The sequence below is a fragment of the Colias philodice genome, chromosome 1 (assembly GCF_061535455.1).
Source record: "Colias philodice isolate Cphi_HAF_F1 chromosome 1, ilColPhil1 Martin Lab GWU primary, whole genome shotgun sequence".
Lineage (NCBI taxonomy): Eukaryota > Metazoa > Arthropoda > Insecta > Lepidoptera > Pieridae > Colias > Colias philodice.
The window spans coordinates 2,312,271-2,337,118 of NC_143086.1; the positions used below are offsets into that span (position 1 = coordinate 2,312,271).

The window sequence follows — 24,848 nt, forward strand, 5'->3', positions numbered from 1 at the left end:
AAGTTAAAACATAAACAAAAACTTGGTAATAGATAGGTGATATATATAATTGTTAAAAAACAGCTTTGACTTCTTCTTTACTAGAGACAACCCTGACATTGAATTCTTTGAAAATCTATAATTCGTAATAACTTCGTGGTAAGAATGTGGAATTTTACATGTAGAGTGTAGCTGTTCAAGGTAACGAACGTTCGATTACCAATACCGTCGCGCGTCGGTCCACCGTGTCAATTCGTTTCAGTTTACACATCGACTAGTCGAAGATTTTAACTAGTTGATCGACTAGTTGATGAACGACATTTAACGGTCTAGTCTCGTTGATGAAAAATGCGTCGACGACCCATTCCTACCGCGAACCACGTTGCGACGTTAAATACCTAAATTTGAGTAATAGTCCGGGATACATCGCCCATTTTTGCAAGTGATTACTATCAAGCTAATTTTTCGTGAGTAGCTTTATTTTGATGAGATGCCCAATAATTTCATGTACGACCCTCTAGATTGTGGTAGCTTACAGAGGTAACAAGGATAAAAATTTTTGATTTGACGGTACCCAAATATTAGAAGTTAGAACAGGATTTTAAAATATGTCTCCGGTATTGGAAACGAAAATTATTAATATTTGTCAAACTGGTTAAATGGTGGTGGAATGTTGTTCCAACACTTATGGCTCTTTCAATTTATGCGTTTCGTATCGGACCGCTAGTCGCTACAGTGCCGAAGCTGTGCGTTTGTCGTACGGCGCACGCGGCACGGCCGGTCGTTTGTTTTTATACAAAATGCACAGTGCGGCAACAGCGCGGCGTCCGTACCGCGAACGCTCGACAGCAGACGGCAATCTACAGATCACCCATATTTGGCAATCTCGCTTCACCTAATGGCCTTGTCTGTTCAAGCCGAAATGAATTAATTACCTACTGCAAAAATTAAATAATTTAGATTACCTGGAAAAGACAAGGAAAATAAACTTTAAACAAGTGTTCGACCGATTATTACCAAGTAGGTAAATAAATTAATGACAAGACAAGGTAATTAATGCTAATAATTTCCTAAAGAAAACATTTTTTTCAAAATTTTCACATAATAGGTACTAGTACCTAACTAGACTCAAAAGTTTATGATAAGTCAATGAATGATAAATAGAATATGTTTAAGTAAAATGAAGTAGTTTATTTTACAACTAGCAATGCCCTGCGGTTTCACCCGCATAGATAGCGATATTGTTACAGTGAAAAGTCTACTATAGGTCGGACTATAGGTTTAATTTTTAATCACATGAAAATCACCTTTACCCCGTCCCGCACTACGGCCTTTTTTTTTTGTTTTAGTGGGGAATTCTTTCATAGATACCTACGGCCTCCGGGGGAGGGGCCGTGGGTTATGTCGGATTCCTACCGACCAAAACCCCACTGTGTTCCGTCAAGACGCATATTAGTAGAATTCCTCCGTGGACCGTGACCCCCGCACTACGGCCTTTTTTGCTCGAACAGTATACCTACTATTTTCTGTAGATTGACACTTTTAAAAATTCGTTATATCTTTTGAATAGAATATCCAATTCTTTTCATTTAAAAAGTATTTTGCTGGTATTGAAACAGTCTATAATAAAACATAATTTAATAGGATAAGGATTAATATATGTGTATTGTGTATGGATAACATGGTTTGATTACTGTCGGCACTTCTATTTACTTTGAAAACGTAAAAAAGTTGTTGTAGTAACATAACTACTGAAGATGGACATATGGTATCGCGGACTTTCTTGTAGATATTGATCCATTCTATAATACCGTAGAACATTTTTTTGTTCTATCTTCAATAGATTCCGCAGCGCACGCGATGACAGAAGTTTTATTGAGGATTTTTTTACACCTTGGGTTAAATTATTGCATTTTTGGTAAGGATCTCTAACTTTTTTGAAAATGCAATATAGCCTATGTTGCTCAGTAAAGATGCAGCTTTCTAATGGTGAAAGAATTTTTGAAATCGGTCCAGTAGTTTTTGCGTGAAAACCATACATACATACATACATACTTACAAACTTTTCCTCTTTATAATATTAGTATAGATAAATTAATCTTATAAATTACCAACTTTCATTCTACGGCTTCAACCGTGTGCCTTATTCAATCCCTGTTCCTACACCTTGAATCCTATTTATGCAACAAAATTGAGATGTCCTTTTTCAACGTAGGTATGTACCGTGTATGTATATCGAAATTTCCGTCTAAATCGGTTCAGACGCGTGCGGGAATACCTATTTTCTTGTGGTCCCACTATTTTCTATTTTGTCCTACTATGACGGAGTAACTTTCGTATTTATCTACAAAACAGAAATGATTTGATTGTTTGTTTGTTTGTATTGGATAGGATCCGAAACTACTGGATTGATTTGAAAAATTATTTCACCATTCGAAGCAAAAATTATACCTACCTGATGAACATAGGCTACTTTTTATAACGGGAAAATACTTCATTCTTATGGGAATCGATGTCGAAATATTTAATTTTAGGCGCATAAAGAAAAAAAACGCAAAGGATCATTCAAAACCTTTTCTACGGTTTAAATCTCAAAACTTTTTGGTTCATACTTCATATAAATTATAAAGGTAATCTGATAGGATTATTTAGAAAATAAAACAAGATGACGTAGGTAGATATTTAACTTTAGTTTCGATTTATTATCATTATGATGTTTTCATTATGAATTCTTGATATTCTTAACGACGCGGTTGGCGCAGAGGTAAAGTAACTGCCTACTGAGCTGACGGTCCCGGGTTCGATCCCCGGTCAGGGCAAATATTTGAGTGATGAACTTGATTATTTGTTTTTGGGTCTGGGTGTTATCTATATATGTATTTATAAAATATTAAATTATATTTATCGTCGTCTAGTACCCACAACATAAGCCTTAATTGAGATTACTGTGGGACTAGGTCGATTTGTGTAATATTGTCCTTTAATATTTATTTATAATTTATATACTTATAATTAAATGTGACTAGAAATAATATATACTTACTACGGTTTAAGTATAGGTTGTATTATGTATATTATTTTGTAATGAGATCTTGCAATCAAATATTCACACAATCTCGCAAGTTTTCCGACAATTCATTTTTCGTATGAAAACGATCAATACACTAGGTACCTACCAAATATAAGCCGCTACAGGAACGCAGTTAGTAATAATTAATAACGGCTTTAACCCATTTACAATATTTTTTATAGGTACTGCAAAGGCAATGAGGTTATGTATTAAAAACGTAGTATATTATTATTAGTCTGTGGTCTGTGATATTATTATTAGTCTGTGTTAAAAACGTGAAAAGTAACGTAAAAACGTCTGTAGTGCCATCTAGTATTCGTTTAGCATCGCCAAATCGGAGGAGAATAACTTGTTTATAGTAGTTTCATGAGATGGCGTTGTTTTGAATATAAACTTTTCTGTAAAATTAGTTAAAATCGAGTGAAAATTAAATTAAATAGGTAGGTTCCATTTACAAAAGTATGTAAAAAATTATAAAAAGCAATGAAATTGCAATTAAATCTAATTTTATTTTTTGCTGGTTAAAATGATACACTTAGCGGCATCTATTGGTAGACGGATGGCATTAATCGTCTTTTGTATGTAGTGCACCAGACATGCTATCAGATAGCACCAATTTGACTGACCGGGTTCAATTAGACAATCATTTTAATAATAATAATGAAAATCCGCAATCACGGTTTTTGTTGGATCCTTTTTCATGGTCTGAATTCTTAATGAGTTTACAATCTAGGAGAAATCCTCGTTTAGATGATTTTCCATATTTATTGATTAAACATCTACCTGAATCAATACAAAATTTATTTTTGAATGTTCTTAATAATCTTTGGCATAAAAAGTTAACACCAAGTTCATGGAAAACTCAATGTGTTCTACCTATACTTAAACAAGATAAACCACCTGAACAGGCTTGTTCCTATCGTCCAATTTCACTGTCATCATGTCTTGGAAAGATATTTGAAAACATGGTGAAAACTCGCCTTGATTGGTATGCAGAATCAAACAGTGTTATTCTTTATGTTCAATATGGATTCCGCAGAGGACGAAGTTGTGCTGACAGTTTCGTTTCTCTTATAAGTGATCTGAAAAATGCAAAAGACAAGAGATTACACACAGTTTGTGTATTTCTTGATGTGCAAGGTGCATTTGATAATGTAGATCCTGGCATACTGGTGAAGGTTTTAAGCAATGCAGGTGTACCTGGACAATTGTGTAAATGGATTCATGATTTTCTTAATAATAGAATATTATATGTTAAGCATAACAACATTTACATGGACCCAGAGCTGTGTCAAAGGGTACTATGCAGGGTACAATTTTATTGTCTTTATTATATAATTTATATACTTGTGAGATAGCAAATATGTAAATACTAAAAATGTAAATATACTTCAGTTTGCAGATGATTTAGCATTGTACAGTTCAGATGTGATTTAACCATAGCCATTAGTAATGTTAACATTGCTTTAAGGCAATTGAGTAACTACTATCAGCACTGATTAAATTTAAAAATAAATGCTGCTAAAAGTAGTGTAATGCTATTTGGTAAGGATTCATCACTAATCAATGTTGTTTTTTAATGGTGATATTATTCCAAGAGTATTGTCCCACAAATTCTTGGGTATAATACTTGATCACAAGCTTTCTTAAAAAGAACATTAAACATATAATATCTAGAAATGCATTAAATGGTGTTAACATTTTGAGATGTCTAGCAGGTGTCGCATGGGGTGCTGATCCCAAAATACTTTCCCAAAATTTTTTAAAAATCCATAGCCAGGAGTCATTTTGATTATAGTTCTTTGGCATATTTAAATAGCACTCACTCATAAACTGGATATAATACAGAACAAAGCCTTGAGGATCATATCAGGGGCAATGTGTTCTACTCCCATAAGGGCCATGGAAGTTGAAACAAATATTATGCCTCTGTTATTGAGACCAATCAAACTTGCAAAAAGATATTGCTTAAAACTACTATCATCAAAAAAACTTCTTATTATAAATAAAATCACCTCACCTCATTTAATTAGCAGATGGTCCTAGCTGGCTAAAATGTATATGTCCAACTTTGTGCCATATTTTCCTGGAAATAAAATCTCAATGTTCAAATGTCAAAAAACAATCTCGCTGGTCATGTTACACTCATTCATTTAATAGTATTATACATCCAATCTCAATTTTATCTAGGACAATTGATAACAATTCTGATTTTCTAGCATTCTTAGAAGAGAACCAAAACTATTATACAGTCTACACTGATGGTAGTAAAAGTACAGATTATGTGAGAAGGGCAGTGCATGATCCCCAAAGGAATAGAACCTACTGCTCAAAGCTTTGTTCTACATCAACAGTGCTCTATTTATACAGCAGAGACATAATATGCAGTTTTTGAAGCTTTAAAATTGATTAGTTGTGTAAATAACTGTACATATTTTCTTATCTTATCAGATTCTTTAAGTCTTATAAATAGTCTAAAACTGATGAATCTTACTTTTAAAACGGCTAATTATATTATTTATTTTATTAAGGATTTTGTATGGCAGTTGCATAATAAAGGAGCTACAGCTGCGTTTATGTGGGCTCCCTCACATAAAGGTATTTTGGGCAACGAAATAGTGGACAAAACTGCTTCAAAACTGCTTTATTGGCGTCAGAAATGTGATACATGTTCCTATGACTGATTATTATTGCGATGTAAATGTCTCGTTAAATAGTACGTGGTTAGAATTCTGGAAGGAGGATCAGAAATTTAAAGGAAAATGGTATGGAAATATTCAAGAAGATTTACAGAGAAGACCTTGGTATGATGAGCTGGATGTAGCTAGTCGTGAGTTTATCACCACAATCAACAGATTAAGATTTGGCCACAATAAACCACCCGCACACCTTGCAAGACTGAACATAATTAATAGCAATCTAAGCACTTAATTTCTGTAATGAACTAATGAGAAGATCGGCATTCGGCGATATGAATTTATTATGAACCATCAACCTTATTTTTTTTTTTTTTTTTTTTTCTGTTATGGCAAGAAGCTAAAACTATTTGCCAGTGTCAAGTAAAAGGTAGGGAATCCATACACGGGAAAATAGGATAGTACGATATTTTTCAAGGTGATCAGAAGAGTTAGGCCAAAATTAATACAAGTTACATTATTATATTACATATTATTTACATAAACTAAATAGATTAAATATAAACTAAAAAACATTACAATTTGACGTTATATAAAAGTAGATATACATATATTATTATAATATTTTTTAGGATACATAAATAGATATGACATACGAATAGGAAGAGGAACATTTGAAGAAATTAATAAATTATAAAAGGAAGAATGATCGTATAAAGAGCAAGAGAAAAATATGTGGTCTATATTTCCCTCATCCTCTCCACACTCGCAAACTTCACTATTTAATACGTCTATTCTGGCTAAATGACTAGGAATACACATATTATGTCCTATTCTCATGTGACTTATTGTAGATATAACTAATTTATTTGCTTCAACACCAACAAACCAAGGTTTTATGGGGATCACCGGTTGAATTCTATAGTAATTCCTTCCCTTATGCTGTATCTGTCCACCGTAGACCGTATTCCACGCTTCAAGGAGAAATCGTTTCCATAATGTTAAGAGATCATGAGAGTAGTTAATGTATGGATACATATTACATATCTCTACACTGCACTGCATCCTTGGCCAAGCTATCAGCCCTATCATTTCCGTGGATATATAAATTGAAATGATTGAAATATTTTTAAAACTAATGCCAACACTATTTACATATTTATTATTGTGCGCTGGTAATATTAGACGTTTAAATTGTATTGACTTTTTAATAAGTATGGCAGCACCACCATACCCATCAATTCTGTCATGAATAAATTATTAATTATTAATTCATCAATTCTGTCATCACAAATACAAACATAATGGAAATTGGAATTCGAAAGAAGAGATTTGGTTATACCCAAGTCTCATTTAGACTTTAGAGCAATTAAAAAAGGATTGTGCTTATTTATTATGTGAATTAGATCTGACTTTTTAGGTATCACGCTTCTGCAGTTCCACTGTATTATTTTGGAATCCATGATTACTAAATAAACTATCAATTACTTTATGTAAAGAGGCAACGTTGGACGGTTTCAGGGTGTTATTTTTCAATAGAGTGTTGATTAGTAAAGTAATTATATCCATTATCTGGGAAGTTTCAGATTCATTAGGGGCTACTTGATAACCGCAGCCATTTTCAGGCGTAGGAATCTGAGCTTCCCTAATAATAGCATTATGAGCATTTTTATCAAAACCCTTATTAGTCTTAGGAGGCAATTTTGGTTTTAAAAAATAAGTCTTTTTGTAGGTTGAATTTGAACTATTTACATTCAATCTATTTGTGGTTGAATAAGCAGATGAAGACATTAATACATCCCCATAAGACTTTGATACATTTGGGTAAAGTTTACTTGCTTCCCCGTAAGATATATTTTTTTCAGACATACTTATTTTAATATCCTTTTGGCGTTTAAATTCTGGACAGATTTTATTAGTTGCGAAATGGAAGCCTGAACATAACAAACATGATGCACAATCTTCTTCGACTGTACAAGTGTCGCCAGAATGATCTTGACCACACTTATAACATCTGGGTTTTGAACGACATATATTTTTAGTATGACCATATCTACAGCATTGAAAACATTGGATGGTAGGGAAAATGTAAAGATTAACTGGCAGAGAGTTATAACAGGCATACACACGTTCAGGAAGAACTTGACCGTCAAATGTAAGAACAACAGATTGTGTTGGTCTCCAAGATATGGAACCATCAATAATAACCTTATAATTGATCCTTCTAACTTTTATAATTTTTCCACAGCCAGCTGGAGTTGAAATATTTTCTATTATTTCCTCTTGGGACCATTCAGAAGGTATTCCTTTAACAATACCAATGCGACTTATGTTAAATGTTGGTATTTTTGCACTTAGCTTATTTAATTCTAAATTTTTATTTTTAATAAAATCATTAGCATCCTTTGGCGTTGAAAATGCTACAATACAACGATTTCTCCCTATTTTTTTAACACTACCAGATACTATATTTTTAATATTGTTATTTTTTAAAAATCGACCAAAAGTAATGGGATGCAATGTTGTTCCATCGCCAGGTGTTGACTCTGTACGCTGAACATGAACAATATAAGGGAAGGAGTCAGTAGATAGGTATTCTGAACGTAAATTTGGTAAAGCCGATTGGTCATTCATATTATTATTATCATTCTTAAAGGATTCATTAAAAGTAACATCAGAATTGGACTTTTTATTAGGCTCAGTGCTATCACTGTCCTGTTTCCTTAGCCTGCGTTTTTTAGGAGTGCTTTCCACCCAACTATTTTTTAATGCAAAATCGTTTTCACATTCTATACTTGGAATCGTAATATAACTAGCTACTTCAGGACCAAGTTGGAAACTTGGTCCTGAAGCTATAGGGTCGGGAGGATCGTTCATCGATCAGCCCGCCAAAATTTAAGTGCAAAAATTTTTTTACATACTATAAATCAGAATAAAATAGACTTACCAATAAAAAAAACTACTAACTACACTAATTTACAAGTTTATATATAGGAAACAAAAGATATATACAAAGCCAAACTCAATTGAACATTAATTTAAATTTTTTCCAAGTTAAATTTCAAAAATTACACCCGGCTCGTTCGAAGATTCCCGCGCTTCCTCCATCAACCTTATTATTTTCTTTGTTTTCATAATCTTCAACAGTCAACTGTCAAAACCATGCCAAACAGTAATCAGGCCGAATACTCTGAACACAGATAATTATATTATAAAGTATAGGTAAATCGATGAATTTTGTGACTGCTTGAACCAAAAACGAATCACACTGGCGAATTTTTATATGGATAAATACAATTTGTACACTTAATTAAATGTTTATTTAGTTATCTCATTTCATTTCGTGTTCACAGTTTAGCCATGACTATCATCGTAATTCTTTTTCTTCTTCTTTTTTTTTTCAAATGGCAACTCCTGATTCACGTCTACCCTCTTCAAGAGTATTTTTTTAAACACGATAATCTCATTTAATTGTTAAATCAAACAAAACTCTATTAATTAAATATGTCGCGCTCAAGTAATGAAGAATATTCTGAGGAGGAACCAAGTAAGTTGAGACAATATTTATTTTATCAAAATAGAAGCCTGTACTTAGCTATTAGTATTTTTTAACCTCTTATGGCTAATTTTGCTGGAGATAATGATGATGAACCGCTGCCCTACCTCAAATTCGACTAGATACGGCCCTGTGATGAAGTCCACTTCTATGAGGGATATCATGTGCAAAAGATACTTGTAGTTTATGTTTGCTCATAAACTATTCTTTATAATATATTTTAAACTAGCTACACGCCCCGGCTTCGCACGGGTGCAATGGCGGCCGGCCGGTACCGCCGCAAACGCTACGCCCCGCAATTTTTAAAGTAAATGACAAAAAAAAGTTATTGTGGGTTATCCATAAGAGATAGACATAATATTATATTATACCATCACGGACTTTTCTGTTGACTTTTTCAATACTTAGTACATTATTTTGATAAAACTCGTAGGGTTCAGCCTGCGTTTGCAATGTAGGTAAGAGGAAAAAATGTAATTATTTACGGCATCACATTAGAAACCTCAAAAAAAACAGTACTTCTCCACTATTTAATTTAATTATTATACATATACACCTTCCTCTTGAATCACTCTATCTATTAAAAAAACCGCATCAAAATCCGTTGCGTAGTTTCAAAGATTTAAGCGTACAAAGGGACATAGGGACAGAGAAAGCGACTTTGTTTTATACTATACGTAGTGATTCCAATGCGATCGGAAAAATAAAAAAAAGGTATAATAACTAAATCATTGTTCATTTACTTTCAGGGTTATCTCCCACATCAGAATCGCGAGAGCGACGCAGCAGTACTGACTCGAGTGAATCTTTACCAGAGCTAAATATTGAAGTGGTACCTAAAAGAAAAGATGACGATGACCCAGAAGAGTTTTATCAGGAGTTAGAGAAAAAAATGAAGGAAATTATAGCGGCAGATCGAAGAGGGTGTGATGCCCCGAAATCTGATACTATTGACAAAGAATCAGTAGAATTAAATGCAGTAGAAAAACCCAGTAGTCCAGAGATATATGATCTCCGAAGTTTATATAATTATAATAATTTTACGGAATGGTCTTCAGGAACCAGCGGTTGCGTCGAAAATGAAGAGTTAAGCGTGATAGTGGAACAGGAAACGTCAGAAACGAATAAATCACGTAAAAAAAATCCTGATGCACGTGACATTGACCAAGAGCTTTGTGAGGACGAAATAATATCAGCACCTTGTTCCTCCTTTAGGTCTAGAACGCCATCTATTGAATTGCCTAAGCTTGCTAGCACCGAAGGTACAAAAAAACACATATTTGAAAGCCATAGTCTAAATATTTACGTTAATTGTATGTCTACAATCTACATTTGGTACTTGCGGCCTCTGTGTATTAGTATCAATTAATAATACAGTAAAGTCAGGTTATAAAATTAGGCAAACCCCAGTAGATATTTTTAAAGCATTATTATCACGAAGTTAATAATAAATTATTATAAGTATAGTAATGTTTTCTAATGCTCTGTATTTTAATCAATGATAACTTTGTTTCAGATGCAAGTGAACATAAATCTGATGGTGACTCTGTACCAAAACCAGATATTATCATGAGAAAGAAACGAAGTGTCCTACGTTCTACTGACGTATCCAAATATATTAGTGAACAAGAAAATACATCCACTGGTTATCCCACTTCATTGAGTCATGCTGCTTCAGAATTATCAGTTAATTCGGAAGTTGATTCACAAAATAGTATAGAATCCTCTACCTCCCAAAATAGTATGTGTTCTACTCCGAAAATTGATATCTCGGCTAGGGGGATAAAACGAAAGCAAACTTCGAAGATATCTTCATCGACAATAAAGAAAAGCAAGACAGCTTAAACAAGCTTTTCTGACAATGATGAAAATGAATGAATATTTGAAATAACTTTTTTGTTGGCAAACCTATTGTATACAATTTGTGTACGTGTAATGATCACGTGTGTTCTTAATTATTAATATTTGATGTCGATCATGTTAATAGATTTCTATTGCGTATAGATTATGTATGACATGATATAAATCGTGTGTGCCTTAAAAATCTTATAACAAGAGTATATTATATCCTTAAGATATATGCTTTTATCATCTTTTAAAAATGTTAAATGTTAATCATATTTTAATTGTAGGTAGTTAGTTACCTATACAAATTTGTATAATAATAACGTAATTATAAAAAATCATATCACCCATACCATACCTACATCCAATTTTTAATTAAAAATCAATAAAGTAAACAATAAATAAAGTATATCGTTCTTTATTTGATCTAAGTTTACCTGACCGGAACAAAATGTGCGCTTTTTCAAATGTGTAACAACTAACAACTGAAATAATCCGAGTTTCAATTCATAATTAGTAATGTATATCGTATACCCTTGTATACCAATATACTATTTATAATATATACCTATGTATTTTGTAATATTATAATTAATCTGAGAGTGTTTGTTTGTTTGTTTGAACGCGCTAATTTCAGGAACAACTGGTCCGATTTGAAAAATTTTTTCAGTGTTAAATAGCCCATTTATCGAGGAAGGCTATTATAATTTATATCATCACGCTAAGACCGACGCGACGCGACAGTAGCGGAGTAAAACCGCGGGGCACAGCTTCTTTATTAAATATAATCTCTTCACTAAAATCAGAATTGAATAATAAGCAAATTGAGTGGTAGGTAAGTAATTGATGATTATATATAGAGGAAAAAGATTATTATTAGTAACGTGATATTTCCAATATAATATTTGTTTAAACAATAGTTAAAAAAGAGTGTAATACGATTTGTTCCACATTTGTTCATAATAATTATTAATGTGACTACTGACTCTGAATTTGTCGCTATTATTCTGCTTAAATATAAGTCTCTAGATAGGTTTATTTTATTACTTTACTTGAAATGTTAACTTTAATTTCATTATCTATACTTCTATACTAATATTATAAAGAGGTTGTAATTATGTAAGTATATGTATGTATGGTTTTCACGCATAAACTACTGGACCGATTTCAAAAATTCTTTCACCATTAGAAAGCTGCATCTTTACTGAGCAACATAGGTTCTATTGCATTTCAAAAAAATTAGAGATCCTTACCAAAAATGCAATAATGTAACCCAAGGTGTAAAAAATTCCTTAATAAAAATTCTGTCATCGCGTGCGCTGCGGAATCTAAAACTCAAACTCAAACATTGAAGATACAACAAAAAAATGTTATACGGTATTATAGAATGGATCAATAAGAAAGTCCGCGATACCATATGTCCATCTTCAGTAGGTATGTTACTACAACAACTTTTTTACGTTTTCAAAATAAATAGAAGTGGCGACAGTACCTAATCAAACCATGTTACCCATACACATATAATTATTAATCCTTATCCCATTAAATGATGTTTTATTATAGTCTGTTTCAATACCAGCAAAATACTTTTTAAATTAAAAAAATTGGATATTCGATATTCCATTCAAAAGATATAACGAATTTTTAAAAGTGTCAATCTATAGAAAAATATAGTGGCGGGAATTTGAAAAAGCGCGGTTCATAGTTTTGAAATTTAAATTAAATTAAATACAATTTCTTCATAAATAAGTGTAAATAAGTTAAAAATTAGAACATTAATATAGCGTATTCATAAAAAATGGATGGAAATGAAGGGGGGCGGCGATAACCCGCCCAAATCTAAGAAGAGACCACGACATCCAGAAGATCGAGATGTTTCAGGTACTGGCGGCGGTGGTGAGAGTGACTCCCCTTTTCTACCTTTCCGTAAACCAAACTATAAAATACTTTATCCGGACACTAACATAAACATGCAATTCAAAGTATTTGTGGAAAGTAAAAACAAAGAAGAAAGAATAGGAAATAAAAGTCCAGTCTATTTAAATCATATATTTAGTAATATTAAAGGTGTGATGGCACTGAAGTTGTGATCTTCAACCAGCACAATACCGCTAATAATTTTCTCAATCACAGCAACTTTCTGGAATGATACAATAATATGATAAATAGAAAAAAATTGGTTGCCTGTAAAGTCGGTATACGGGCGAAAGTTTTACGTGACAACGACTTTTTATGTCTGTCTCTCTCGCTCTTAGGCGGGCTAACCATGCCCGCGTGACTCTCACTCACTCTCATTGTGAGCGCATAACGTGAGCGGAGCGTAACGCAGTTTCTTGAAGTGTCACCCGGCCAAGAAGCTTATATCTAATACACTGGAGATTGCACTATGAACGTTTACTTGTCACGGGAAGGTATGACCTTGAATGACGCCTGGTTGTTTCTTCATCTCTTTCACACCAACTTGCCAAGTTAGGTGTGAAAGGGACAAAAATACAACCAGGCGTCATTCAAGGTCATACCTTCCCGTGACAAGTAAACGTTCATAGTGCAATCTCCAGTGTATTAGATATAAGCTTCTTGCACCCGGCAAACCAATTTATAAGACGTTGTCACGTCAAAAACTAGTATAATCAAATTTGTACCAACCAATTTATCAAATAAAGAATTGTTTACTAAGTAACATTGTTAAATTGTTTACAGTATACATATGAAATAATTGCAGTTAGACGATTTATGAAAAAAGTAGGACACGAGTTAGTAGGAACACAAACTATCAGTATCACATTTCTGACAAATTCCTTACTGGAGAACGTACAATATGATTTATTCTCATACAGAGTTTTTGATTATATTCCTCCTCAACAACAATGTTACAAATGGCATTCAAATGCTTTATAAATATAAATTTATAAAGAATAGAAAAAATTCGTTCACGAGGCGGGACTTTCGCGTCAGGCGGGACTCGAACCCGCATAATTTCGCGCCATTCCGGGAATGGCGCGAAATAATGCCATGAAAAGATACATAATCAAGAAACATGTTAAAAAAAATTTATATAACAAAACTGATTATTGGACTCATTATACAGAAACCTCATATTCAGTCTTCCAAGACATGATAGTCAGTGCAGAGAACCCGAAGAAATCTCATGAGGAGTTCTGTAATCGGCTTCGGTTAGATTCACCAGGACCAACTTCAGGAGTAGACCACCAGCTCCCTGGTGGAACAGCATCTGTGAACAATCTATTATTAAATCTTATGAAGCATTGAAATTGTAAAAAAATGATCCAACCATTAGTAATTACATTAACTATAAAAAATTATATGTTTTAAAAAAAGGACTATCAAGGAGCAAAAAAGAATTAACAGGAATAATTTCTGTAACAGTTTCAATAGAAATACTCCCGTCAGTCAAATCTGGATTGTGTTTAAAAGATTTAAGAATATCAGAATTAGTAAGTCATATAAAGATGGATTTATACAACCACTACTGGATAGACTATCAGATAGCACCAATTTGACTGACCGGGTTCAATTAGACAATCATTTTAATAATAATAATGAAAATCCGCAATCACGGTTTTTGTTGGATCCTTTTTCATGGTCTGAATTCTTAATGAGTTTACAATCTAGGAGAAATCCTCGTTTAGATGATTTTCCATATTTATTGATTAAACATCTACCTGAATCAATACAAAATTTATTTTTGAATGTTCTTAATAATCTTTGGCATAAAAAGTTAACACCAAGTTCATGGAAAACTCAATGTGTTCTACCTATACTTAAACAAGATAAACCACCTGAACAGGCTTGTTCCTATCGTCCAATTTCACTGTCATCATGTCTTGGAAAGATATTTGAAAACATGGTGAAAACTCGCCTTGATTGGTATGCAGAATCAAACAGTGTTATTCTTTATGTTCAATATGGATTCCGCAGAGGACGAAGTTGTGCTGACAGTTTCGTTTCTCTTATAAGTGATCTGAAAAATGCAAAAGACAAGAGATTACACACAGTTTGTGTATTTCTTGATGTGCAAGGTGCATTTGATAATGTAGATCCTGGCATACTGGTGAAGGTTTTAAGCAATGCAGGTGTACCTGGACAATTGTGTAAATGGATTCATGATTTTCTTAATAATAGAATATTATATGTTAAGCATAACAACATTTACATGGACCCAGAGCTGTGTCAAAGGGTACTATGCAGGGTACAATTTTATTGTCTTTATTATATAATTTATATACTTGTGAGATAGCAAATATGTAAATACTAAAAATGTAAATATACTTCAGTTTGCAGATGATTTAGCATTGTACAGTTCAGATGTGATTTAACCATAGCCATTAGTAATGTTAACATTGCTTTAAGGCAATTGAGTAACTACTATCAGCACTGATTAAATTTAAAAATAAATGCTGCTAAAAGTAGTGTAATGCTATTTGGTAAGGATTCATCACTAATCAATGTTGTTTTTTAATGGTGATATTATTCCAAGAGTATTGTCCCACAAATTCTTGGGTATAATACTTGATCACAAGCTTTCTTAAAAAGAACATTAAACATATAATATCTAGAAATGCATTAAATGGTGTTAACATTTTGAGATGTCTAGCAGGTGTCGCATGGGGTGCTGATCCCAAAATACTTTCCCAAAATTTTTTAAAAATCCATAGCCAGGAGTCATTTTGATTATAGTTCTTTGGCATATTTAAATAGCACTCACTCATAAACTGGATATAATACAGAACAAAGCCTTGAGGATCATATCAGGGGCAATGTGTTCTACTCCCATAAGGGCCATGGAAGTTGAAACAAATATTATGCCTCTGTTATTGAGACCAATCAAACTTGCAAAAAGATATTGCTTAAAACTACTATCATCAAAAAAACTTCTTATTATAAATAAAATCACCTCACCTCATTTAATTAGCAGATGGTCCTAGCTGGCTAAAATGTATATGTCCAACTTTGTGCCATATTTTCCTGGAAATAAAATCTCAATGTTCAAATGTCAAAAAACAATCTCGCTGGTCATGTTACACTCATTCATTTAATAGTATTATACATCCAATCTCAATTTTATCTAGGACAATTGATAACAATTCTGATTTTCTAGCATTCTTAGAAGAGAACCAAAACTATTATACAGTCTACACTGATGGTAGTAAAAGTACAGATTATGTGAGAAGGGCAGTGCATGATCCCCAAAGGAATAGAACCTACTGCTCAAAGCTTTGTTCTACATCAACAGTGCTCTATTTATACAGCAGAGACATAATATGCAGTTTTTGAAGCTTTAAAATTGATTAGTTGTGTAAATAACTGTACATATTTTCTTATCTTATCAGATTCTTTAAGTCTTATAAATAGTCTAAAACTGATGAATCTTACTTTTAAAACGGCTAATTATATTATCTATTTTATTAAGGATTTTGTATGGCAGTTGCATAATAAAGGAGCTACAGCTGCGTTTATGTGGGCTCCCTCACATAAAGGTATTTTGGGCAACGAAATAGTGGACAAAACTGCTTCAAAACTGCTTTATTGGCGTCAGAAATGTGATACATGTTCCTATGACTGATTATTATTGCGATGTAAATGTCTCGTTAAATAGTACGTGGTTAGAATTCTGGAAGGAGGATCAGAAATTTAAAGGAAAATGGTATGGAAATATTCAAGAAGATTTACAGAGAAGACCTTGGTATGATGAGCTGGATGTAGCTAGTCGTGAGTTTATCACCACAATCAACAGATTAAGATTTGGCCACAATAAACCACCCGCACACCTTGCAAGACTGAACATAATTAATAGCAATCTAAGCACTTAATTTCTGTAATGAACTAATGAGAAGATCGGCGATATGAATTTATTATGAACCATCAACCTTATTATTTTCTTTGTTTTCATAATCTTCAACAGTCAACTGTCAAAACCATGCCAAACAGTAATCAGGCCGAATACTCTGAACACAGATAATTATATTATAAAGTATAGGTAAATCGATGAATTTTGTGACTGCTTGAACCAAAAACGAATCACACTGGCGAATTTTTATATGGATAAATACAATTTGTACACTTAATTAAATGTTTATTTAGTTATCTCATTTCATTTCGTGTTCACAGTTTAGCCATGACTATCATCGTAATTCTTTTTCTTCTTCTTTTTTTTTTCAAATGGCAACTCCTGATTCACGTCTACCCTCTTCAAGAGTATTTTTTTAAACACGATAATCTCATTTAATTGTTAAATCAAACAAAACTCTATTAATTAAATATGTCGCGCTCAAGTAATGAAGAATATTCTGAGGAGGAACCAAGTAAGTTGAGACAATATTTATTTTATCAAAATAGAAGCCTGTACTTAGCTATTAGTATTTTTTAACCTCTTATGGCTAATTTTGCTGGAGATAATGATGATGAACCGCTGCCCTACCTCAAATTCGACTAGATACGGCCCTGTGATGAAGTCCACTTCTATGAGGGATATCATGTGCAAAAGATACTTGTAGTTTATGTTTGCTCATAAACTATTCTTTATAATATATTTTAAACTAGCTACACGCCCCGGCTTCGCACGGGTGCAATGGCGGCCGGCCGGTACCGCCGCAAACGCTACGCCCCGCAATTTTTAAAGTAAATGACAAAAAAAAGTTATTGTGGGTTATCCATAAGAGATAGACATAATATTATATTATACCATCACGGACTTTTCTGTTGACTTTTTCAATACTTAGTACATTATTTTGATAAAACTCGTAGGGTTCAGCCTGCGTTTGCAATGTAGGTAAGAGGAAAAAATGTAATTATTTACGGCATCACATTAGAAACCTCAAAAAAAACAGTACTTCTCCACTATTTAATTTAATTATTATACATATACACCTTCCTCTTGAATCACTCTATCTATTAAAAAAACCGCATCAAAATCCGTTGCGTAGTTTCAAAGATTTAAGCGTACAAAGGGACATAGGGACAGAGAAAGCGACTTTGTTTTATACTATACGTAGTGATTCCAATGCGATCGGAAAAATAAAAAAAAGGTATAATAACTAAATCATTGTTCATTTACTTTCAGGGTTATCTCCCACATCAGAATCGCGAGAGCGACGCAGCAGTACTGACTCGAGTGAATCTTTACCAGAGCTAAATATTGAAGTGGTACCTAAAAGAAAAGATGACGATGACCCAGAAGAGTTTTATCAGGAGTTAGAGAAAAAAATGAAGGAAATTATAGCGGCAGATCGAAGAGGGTGTGATGCCCCGAAATCTGATACTATTGACAAAGAATCAGTAGAATTAAATGCAGTAGAAAAACCCAGTAGTCCAGAGATATATGATCTCCGAAGTTTATATAATTATAATAATTTTACGGAATGGTCTTCAGGAACCAGCGGTTGCGTCGAAAATGAAGAGTTAAGCGTGATAGTGGAACAGGAAACGTCAGAAACGAATAAATCACGTAAAAAAAATCCTGATGCACGTGACATTGACCAAGAGCTTTGTGAGGACGAAATAATATCAGCACCTTGTTCCTCCTTTAGGTCTAGAACGCCATCTATTGAATTGCCTAAGCTTGCTAGCACCGAAGGTACAAAAAAACACATATTTGAAAGCCATAGTCTAAATATTTACGTTAATTGTATGTCTACAATCTACATTTGGTACTTGCGGCCTCTGTGTATTAGTATCAATTAATAATACAGTAAAGTCAGGTTATAAAATTAGGCAAACCCCAGTAGATATTTTTAAAGCATTATTATCACGAAGTTAATAATAAATTATTATAAGTATAGTAATGTTTTCTAATGCTCTGTATTTTAATCAATGATAACTTTGTTTCAGATGCAAGTGAACATAAATCTGATGGTGACTCTGTACCAAAACCAGATATTATCATGAGAAAGAAACGAAGTGTCCTACGTTCTACTGACGTATCCAAATATATTAGTGAACAAGAAAATACATCCACTGGTTATCCCACTTCATTGAGTCATGCTGCTTCAGAATTATCAGTTAATTCGGAAGTTGATTCACAAAATAGTATAGAATCCTCTACCTCCCAAAATAGTATGTGTTCTACTCCGAAAATTGATATCTCGGCTAGGGGGATAAAACGAAAGCAAACTTCGAAGATATCTTCATCGACAATAAAGAAAAGCAAGACAGCTTAAACAAGCTTTTCTGACAATGATGAAAATGAATGAATATTTGAAATAACTTTTTTGTTGGCAAACCTATTGTATACAATTTGTGTACGTGTAATGATCACGTGTGTTCTTAATTATTAATATTTGATGTCGATCATGTTAATAGATTTCTATTGCGTATAGATTATGTATGACATGATATAAATCGTGTGTGCCTTAAAAATCTTATAACAAGAGTATATTATATCCTTAAGATATATGCTTTTATCATCTTTTAAAAATGTTAAATGTTAATCATATTTTAATTGTAGGTAGTTAGTTACCTATACAAATTTGTATAATAATAACGTAATTATAAAAAATCATATCACCCATACCATACCTACATCCAATTTTTAATTAAAAATCAATAAAGTAAACAATAAATAAAGTATATCGTTCTTTATTTGATCTAAGTTTACCTGACCGGAACAAAATGTGCGCTTTTTCAAATGTGTAACAACTAACAACTGAAATAATCCGAGTTTCAATTCATAATTAGTAATGTATATCGTATACCCTTGTATACCAATATACTATTTATAATATATACCTATGTATTTTGTAATATTATAATTAATCTGAGAGTGTTTGTTTGTTTGTTTGAACGCGCTAATTTCAGGAACAACTGGTCCGATTTGAAAAATTTTTTCAGTGTTAAATAGCCCATTTATCGAGGAAGGCTATTATAATTTATATCATCACGCTAAGACCGACGCGACGCGACAGTAGCGGAGTAAAACCGCGGGGCACAGCTTCTTTATTAAATATAATCTCTTCACTAAAATCAGAATTGAATAATAAGCAAATTGAGTGGTAGGTAAGTAATTGATGATTATATATAGAGGAAAAAGATTATTATTAGTAACGTGATATTTCCAATATAATATTTGTTTAAACAATAGTTAAAAAAGAGTGTAATACGATTTGTTCCACATTTGTTCATAATAATTATTAATGTGACTACTGACTCTGAATTTGTCGCTATTATTCTGCTTAAATATAAGTCTCTAGATAGGTTTATTTTATTACTTTACTTGAAATGTTAACTTTAATTTCATTATCTATACTTCTATACTAATATTATAAAGAGGTTGTAATTATGTAAGTATATGTATGTATGGTTTTCACGCATAAACTACTGGACCGATTTCAAAAATTCTTTCACCATTAGAAAGCTGCATCTTTACTGAGCAACATAGGTTCTATTGCATTTCAAAAAAATTAGAGATCCTTACCAAAAATGCAATAATGTAACCCAAGGTGTAAAAAATTCCTTAATAAAAATTCTGTCATCGCGTGCGCTGCGGAATCTAAAACTCAAACTCAAACATTGAAGATACAACAAAAAAATGTTATACGGTATTATAGAATGGATCAATAAGAAAGTCCGCGATACCATATGTCCATCTTCAGTAGGTATGTTACTACAACAACTTTTTTACGTTTTCAAAATAAATAGAAGTGGCGACAGTACCTAATCAAACCATGTTACCCATACACATATAATTATTAATCCTTATCCCATTAAATGATGTTTTATTATAGTCTGTTTCAATACCAGCAAAATACTTTTTAAATTAAAAAAATTGGATATTCGATATTCCATTCAAAAGATATAACGAATTTTTAAAAGTGTCAATCTATAGAAAAATATAGTGGCGGGAATTTGAAAAAGCGCGGTTCATAGTTTTGAAATTTAAATTAAATTAAATACAATTTCTTCATAAATAAGTGTAAATAAGTTAAAAATTAGAACATTAATATAGCGTATTCATAAAAAATGGATGGAAATGAAGGGGGGCGGCGATAACCCGCCCAAATCTAAGAAGAGACCACGACATCCAGAAGATCGAGATGTTTCAGGTACTGGCGGCGGTGGTGAGAGTGACTCCCCTTTTCTACCTTTCCGTAAACCAAACTATAAAATACTTTATCCGGACACTAACATAAACATGCAATTCAAAGTATTTGTGGAAAGTAAAAACAAAGAAGAAAGAATAGGAAATAAAAGTCCAGTCTATTTAAATCATATATTTAGTAATATTAAAGGTGTGATGGCACTGAAGTTGTGATCTTCAACCAGCACAATACCGCTAATAATTTTCTCAATCACAGCAACTTTCTGGAATGATACAATAATATGATAAATAGAAAAAAATTGGTTGCCTGTAAAGTCGGTATACGGGCGAAAGTTTTACGTGACAACGACTTTTTATGTCTGTCTCTCTCGCTCTTAGGCGGGCTAACCATGCCCGCGTGACTCTCACTCACTCTCATTGTGAGCGCATAACGTGAGCGGAGCGTAACGCAGTTTCTTGAAGTGTCACCCGGCCAAGAAGCTTATATCTAATACACTGGAGATTGCACTATGAACGTTTACTTGTCACGGGAAGGTATGACCTTGAATGACGCCTGGTTGTTTCTTCATCTCTTTCACACCAACTTGCCAAGTTAGGTGTGAAAGGGACAAAAATACAACCAGGCGTCATTCAAGGTCATACCTTCCCGTGACAAGTAAACGTTCATAGTGCAATCTCCAGTGTATTAGATATAAGCTTCTTGCACCCGGCAAACCAATTTATAAGACGTTGTCACGTCAAAAACTAGTATAATCAAATTTGTACCAACCAATTTATCAAATAAAGAATTGTTTACTAAGTAACATTGTTAAATTGTTTACAGTATACATATGAAATAATTGCAGTTAGACGATTTATGAAAAAAGTAGGACACGAGTTAGTAGGAACACAAACTATCAGTATCACATTTCTGACAAATTCCTTACTGGAGAACGTACAATATGATTTATTCTCATACAGAGTTTTTGATTATATTCCTCCTCAACAACAATGTTACAAATGGCATTCAAATGCTTTATAAATATAAATTTATAAAGAATAGAAAAAATTCGTTCACGAGGCGGGACTTTCGCGTCAGGCGGGACTCGAACCCGCATAATTTCGCGCCATTCCGGGAATGGCGCGAAATAATGCCATGAAAAGATACATAATCAAGAAACATGTTAAAAAAAATTTATATAACAAAACTGATTATTGGACTCATTATACAGAAACCTCATATTCAGTCTTCCAAGACATGATAGTCAGTGCAGAGAACCCGAAGAAATCTCATGAGGAGTTCTGTAATCGGCTTCGGTTAGATTCACCAGGACCAACTTCAGGAGTAGACCACCAGCTCCCTGGTGGAACAGCATCTGTGAACAATCTATTATTAAATCTTATGAAGCATTGAAATTGTAAAAAAATGATCCAACCATTAGTAATTACATTAACTATAAAAAATTATATGTTTTAAAAAAAGGACTATCAAGGAGCAAAAAAGAATTAACAGGAATAATTTCTGTAACAGTTTCAATAGAAATACTCCCGTCAGTCAAATCTGGATTGTGTTTAAAAGATTTAAGAATATCAGAATTAGTAAGTCATATAAAGATGGATTTATACAACCACTACTGGATAGACTATCAGATAGCACCAATTTGACTGACCGGGTTCAATTAGACAATCATTTTAATAATAATAATGAAAATCCGCAATCACGGTTTTTGTTGGATCCTTTTTCATGGTCTGAATTCTTAATGAGTTTACAATCTAGGAGAAATCCTCGTTTAGATGATTTTCCATATTTATTGATTAAACATCTACCTGAATCAATACAAAATTTATTTTTGAATGTTCTTAATAATCTTTGGCATAAAAAGTTAACACCAAGTTCATGGAAAACTCAATGTGTTCTACCTATACTTAAACAAGATAAACCACCTGAACAGGCTTGTTCCTATCGTCCAATTTCACTGTCATCATGTCTTGGAAAGATATTTGAAAACATGGTGAAAACTCGCCTTGATTGGTATGCAGAATCAAACAGTGTTATTCTTTATGTTCAATATGGATTCCGCAGAGGACGAAGTTGTGCTGACAGTTTCGTTTCTCTTATAAGTGATCTGAAAAATGCAAAAGACAAGAGATTACACACAGTTTGTGTATTTCTTGATGTGCAAGGTGCATTTGATAATGTAGATCCTGGCATACTGGTGAAGGTTTTAAGCAATGCAGGTGTACCTGGACAATTGTGTAAATGGATTCATGATTTTCTTAATAATAGAATATTATATGTTAAGCATAACAACATTTACATGGACCCAGAGCTGTGTCAAAGGGTACTATGCAGGGTACAATTTTATTGTCTTTATTATATAATTTATATACTTGTGAGATAGCAAATATGTAAATACTAAAAATGTAAATATACTTCAGTTTGCAGATGATTTAGCATTGTACAGTTCAGATGTGATTTAACCATAGCCATTAGTAATGTTAACATTGCTTTAAGGCAATTGAGTAACTACTATCAGCACTGATTAAATTTAAAAATAAATGCTGCTAAAAGTAGTGTAATGCTATTTGGTAAGGATTCATCACTAATCAATGTTGTTTTTTAATGGTGATATTATTCCAAGAGTATTGTCCCACAAATTCTTGGGTATAATACTTGATCACAAGCTTTCTTAAAAAGAACATTAAACATATAATATCTAGAAATGCATTAAATGGTGTTAACATTTTGAGATGTCTAGCAGGTGTCGCATGGGGTGCTGATCCCAAAATACTTTCCCAAAATTTTTTAAAAATCCATAGCCAGGAGTCATTTTGATTATAGTTCTTTGGCATATTTAAATAGCACTCACTCATAAACTGGATATAATACAGAACAAAGCCTTGAGGATCATATCAGGGGCAATGTGTTCTACTCCCATAAGGGCCATGGAAGTTGAAACAAATATTATGCCTCTGTTATTGAGACCAATCAAACTTGCAAAAAGATATTGCTTAAAACTACTATCATCAAAAAAACTTCTTATTATAAATAAAATCACCTCACCTCATTTAATTAGCAGATGGTCCTAGCTGGCTAAAATGTATATGTCCAACTTTGTGCCATATTTTCCTGGAAATAAAATCTCAATGTTCAAATGTCAAAAAACAATCTCGCTGGTCATGTTACACTCATTCATTTAATAGTATTATACATCCAATCTCAATTTTATCTAGGACAATTGATAACAATTCTGATTTTCTAGCATTCTTAGAAGAGAACCAAAACTATTATACAGTCTACACTGATGGTAGTAAAAGTACAGATTATGTGAGAAGGGCAGTGCATGATCCCCAAAGGAATAGAACCTACTGCTCAAAGCTTTGTTCTACATCAACAGTGCTCTATTTATACAGCAGAGACATAATATGCAGTTTTTGAAGCTTTAAAATTGATTAGTTGTGTAAATAACTGTACATATTTTCTTATCTTATCAGATTCTTTAAGTCTTATAAATAGTCTAAAACTGATGAATCTTACTTTTAAAACGGCTAATTATATTATCTATTTTATTAAGGATTTTGTATGGCAGTTGCATAATAAAGGAGCTACAGCTGCGTTTATGTGGGCTCCCTCACATAAAGGTATTTTGGGCAACGAAATAGTGGACAAAACTGCTTCAAAACTGCTTTATTGGCGTCAGAAATGTGATACATGTTCCTATGACTGAT

General features: G+C 32.9%; 3 protein-coding genes and 2 long non-coding RNA genes across 11 annotated transcripts; 2 read left to right on the plus strand and 3 right to left on the minus strand.

Annotated features, from left to right (window-relative positions):
• Positions 1 to 6,985: 6,985 nt before the first annotated feature.
• LOC149491011 (uncharacterized) lies at positions 6,986 to 8,562 on the minus strand. The gene has a single exon (XM_089700492.1). The coding sequence runs from the start codon at positions 8,560 to 8,562 to the stop codon at positions 7,102 to 7,104; it is 1,461 nt and encodes a 486-aa protein (XP_089556618.1). The 3' UTR covers positions 6,986 to 7,101.
• A 601-nt stretch (positions 8,563 to 9,163) lies between these two features.
• LOC149491012 (uncharacterized) lies at positions 9,164 to 11,483 on the plus strand. The gene is made up of 3 exons (XM_089698806.1): positions 9,164 to 9,232; positions 9,991 to 10,503; positions 10,758 to 11,483. The coding sequence occupies exons 1-3, from the start codon at positions 9,190 to 9,192 to the stop codon at positions 11,084 to 11,086; spliced, it is 885 nt and encodes a 294-aa protein (XP_089554932.1). The 5' UTR covers positions 9,164 to 9,189; the 3' UTR covers positions 11,087 to 11,483.
• Positions 11,484 to 13,120: 1,637 nt separating this feature from the next.
• LOC149491013 (uncharacterized) lies at positions 13,121 to 16,630 on the minus strand. Of its 4 annotated transcripts, XR_016315732.1 has the most exons (4): positions 16,007 to 16,630; positions 14,887 to 15,068; positions 14,179 to 14,318; positions 13,121 to 13,226 (listed from the first exon to the last, which is right to left on the minus strand). It is a non-coding gene; the product is annotated as an uncharacterized LOC149491013 (long non-coding RNA). The 4 variants fall into 4 exon arrangements; XR_016315733.1 differs by having other exon boundaries at positions 13,121 to 14,318; positions 14,967 to 15,068; XR_016315727.1 differs by having other exon boundaries at positions 13,121 to 14,318.
• A 710-nt stretch (positions 16,631 to 17,340) lies between these two features.
• LOC149491014 (uncharacterized) lies at positions 17,341 to 19,660 on the plus strand. Its single transcript, XM_089698818.1, has 3 exons — positions 17,341 to 17,409; positions 18,168 to 18,680; positions 18,935 to 19,660. The coding sequence occupies exons 1-3, from the start codon at positions 17,367 to 17,369 to the stop codon at positions 19,261 to 19,263; spliced, it is 885 nt and encodes a 294-aa protein (XP_089554944.1). The 5' UTR covers positions 17,341 to 17,366; the 3' UTR covers positions 19,264 to 19,660.
• Positions 19,661 to 21,297: 1,637 nt separating this feature from the next.
• Positions 21,298 to 24,807, minus strand: LOC149491015 (uncharacterized). 4 transcript variants are annotated; one of them, XR_016315744.1, is made up of 4 exons: positions 24,184 to 24,807; positions 23,064 to 23,245; positions 22,356 to 22,495; positions 21,298 to 21,403 (listed from the first exon to the last, which is right to left on the minus strand). It is a non-coding gene; the product is annotated as an uncharacterized LOC149491015 (long non-coding RNA). The 4 variants fall into 4 exon arrangements; XR_016315748.1 differs by having other exon boundaries at positions 21,298 to 22,495; positions 23,144 to 23,245; XR_016315741.1 differs by having other exon boundaries at positions 21,298 to 22,495.
• Positions 24,808 to 24,848: the final 41 nt, after the last annotated feature.

Coding starts and splice junctions, on each gene's coding strand:
- LOC149491012 (XM_089698806.1), top strand. CDS start 9,190: ATGTCGCGCTCAAGTAATGAAGAATATTCTGAGGAGGAACCAA. Junction 9,233..9,990: donor ATATTCTGAGGAGGAACCAA/GTAAGTTGAGAC, acceptor ATTTACTTTCAG/GGTTATCTCCCACATCAGAA. Junction 10,504..10,757: donor TAAGCTTGCTAGCACCGAAG/GTACAAAAAAAC, acceptor ACTTTGTTTCAG/ATGCAAGTGAACATAAATCT.
- LOC149491014 (XM_089698818.1), top strand. CDS start 17,367: ATGTCGCGCTCAAGTAATGAAGAATATTCTGAGGAGGAACCAA. Junction 17,410..18,167: donor ATATTCTGAGGAGGAACCAA/GTAAGTTGAGAC, acceptor ATTTACTTTCAG/GGTTATCTCCCACATCAGAA. Junction 18,681..18,934: donor TAAGCTTGCTAGCACCGAAG/GTACAAAAAAAC, acceptor ACTTTGTTTCAG/ATGCAAGTGAACATAAATCT.
- LOC149491011 (XM_089700492.1), bottom strand. CDS start 8,562: ATGAACGATCCTCCCGACCCTATAGCTTCAGGACCAAGTTTCCAACTT.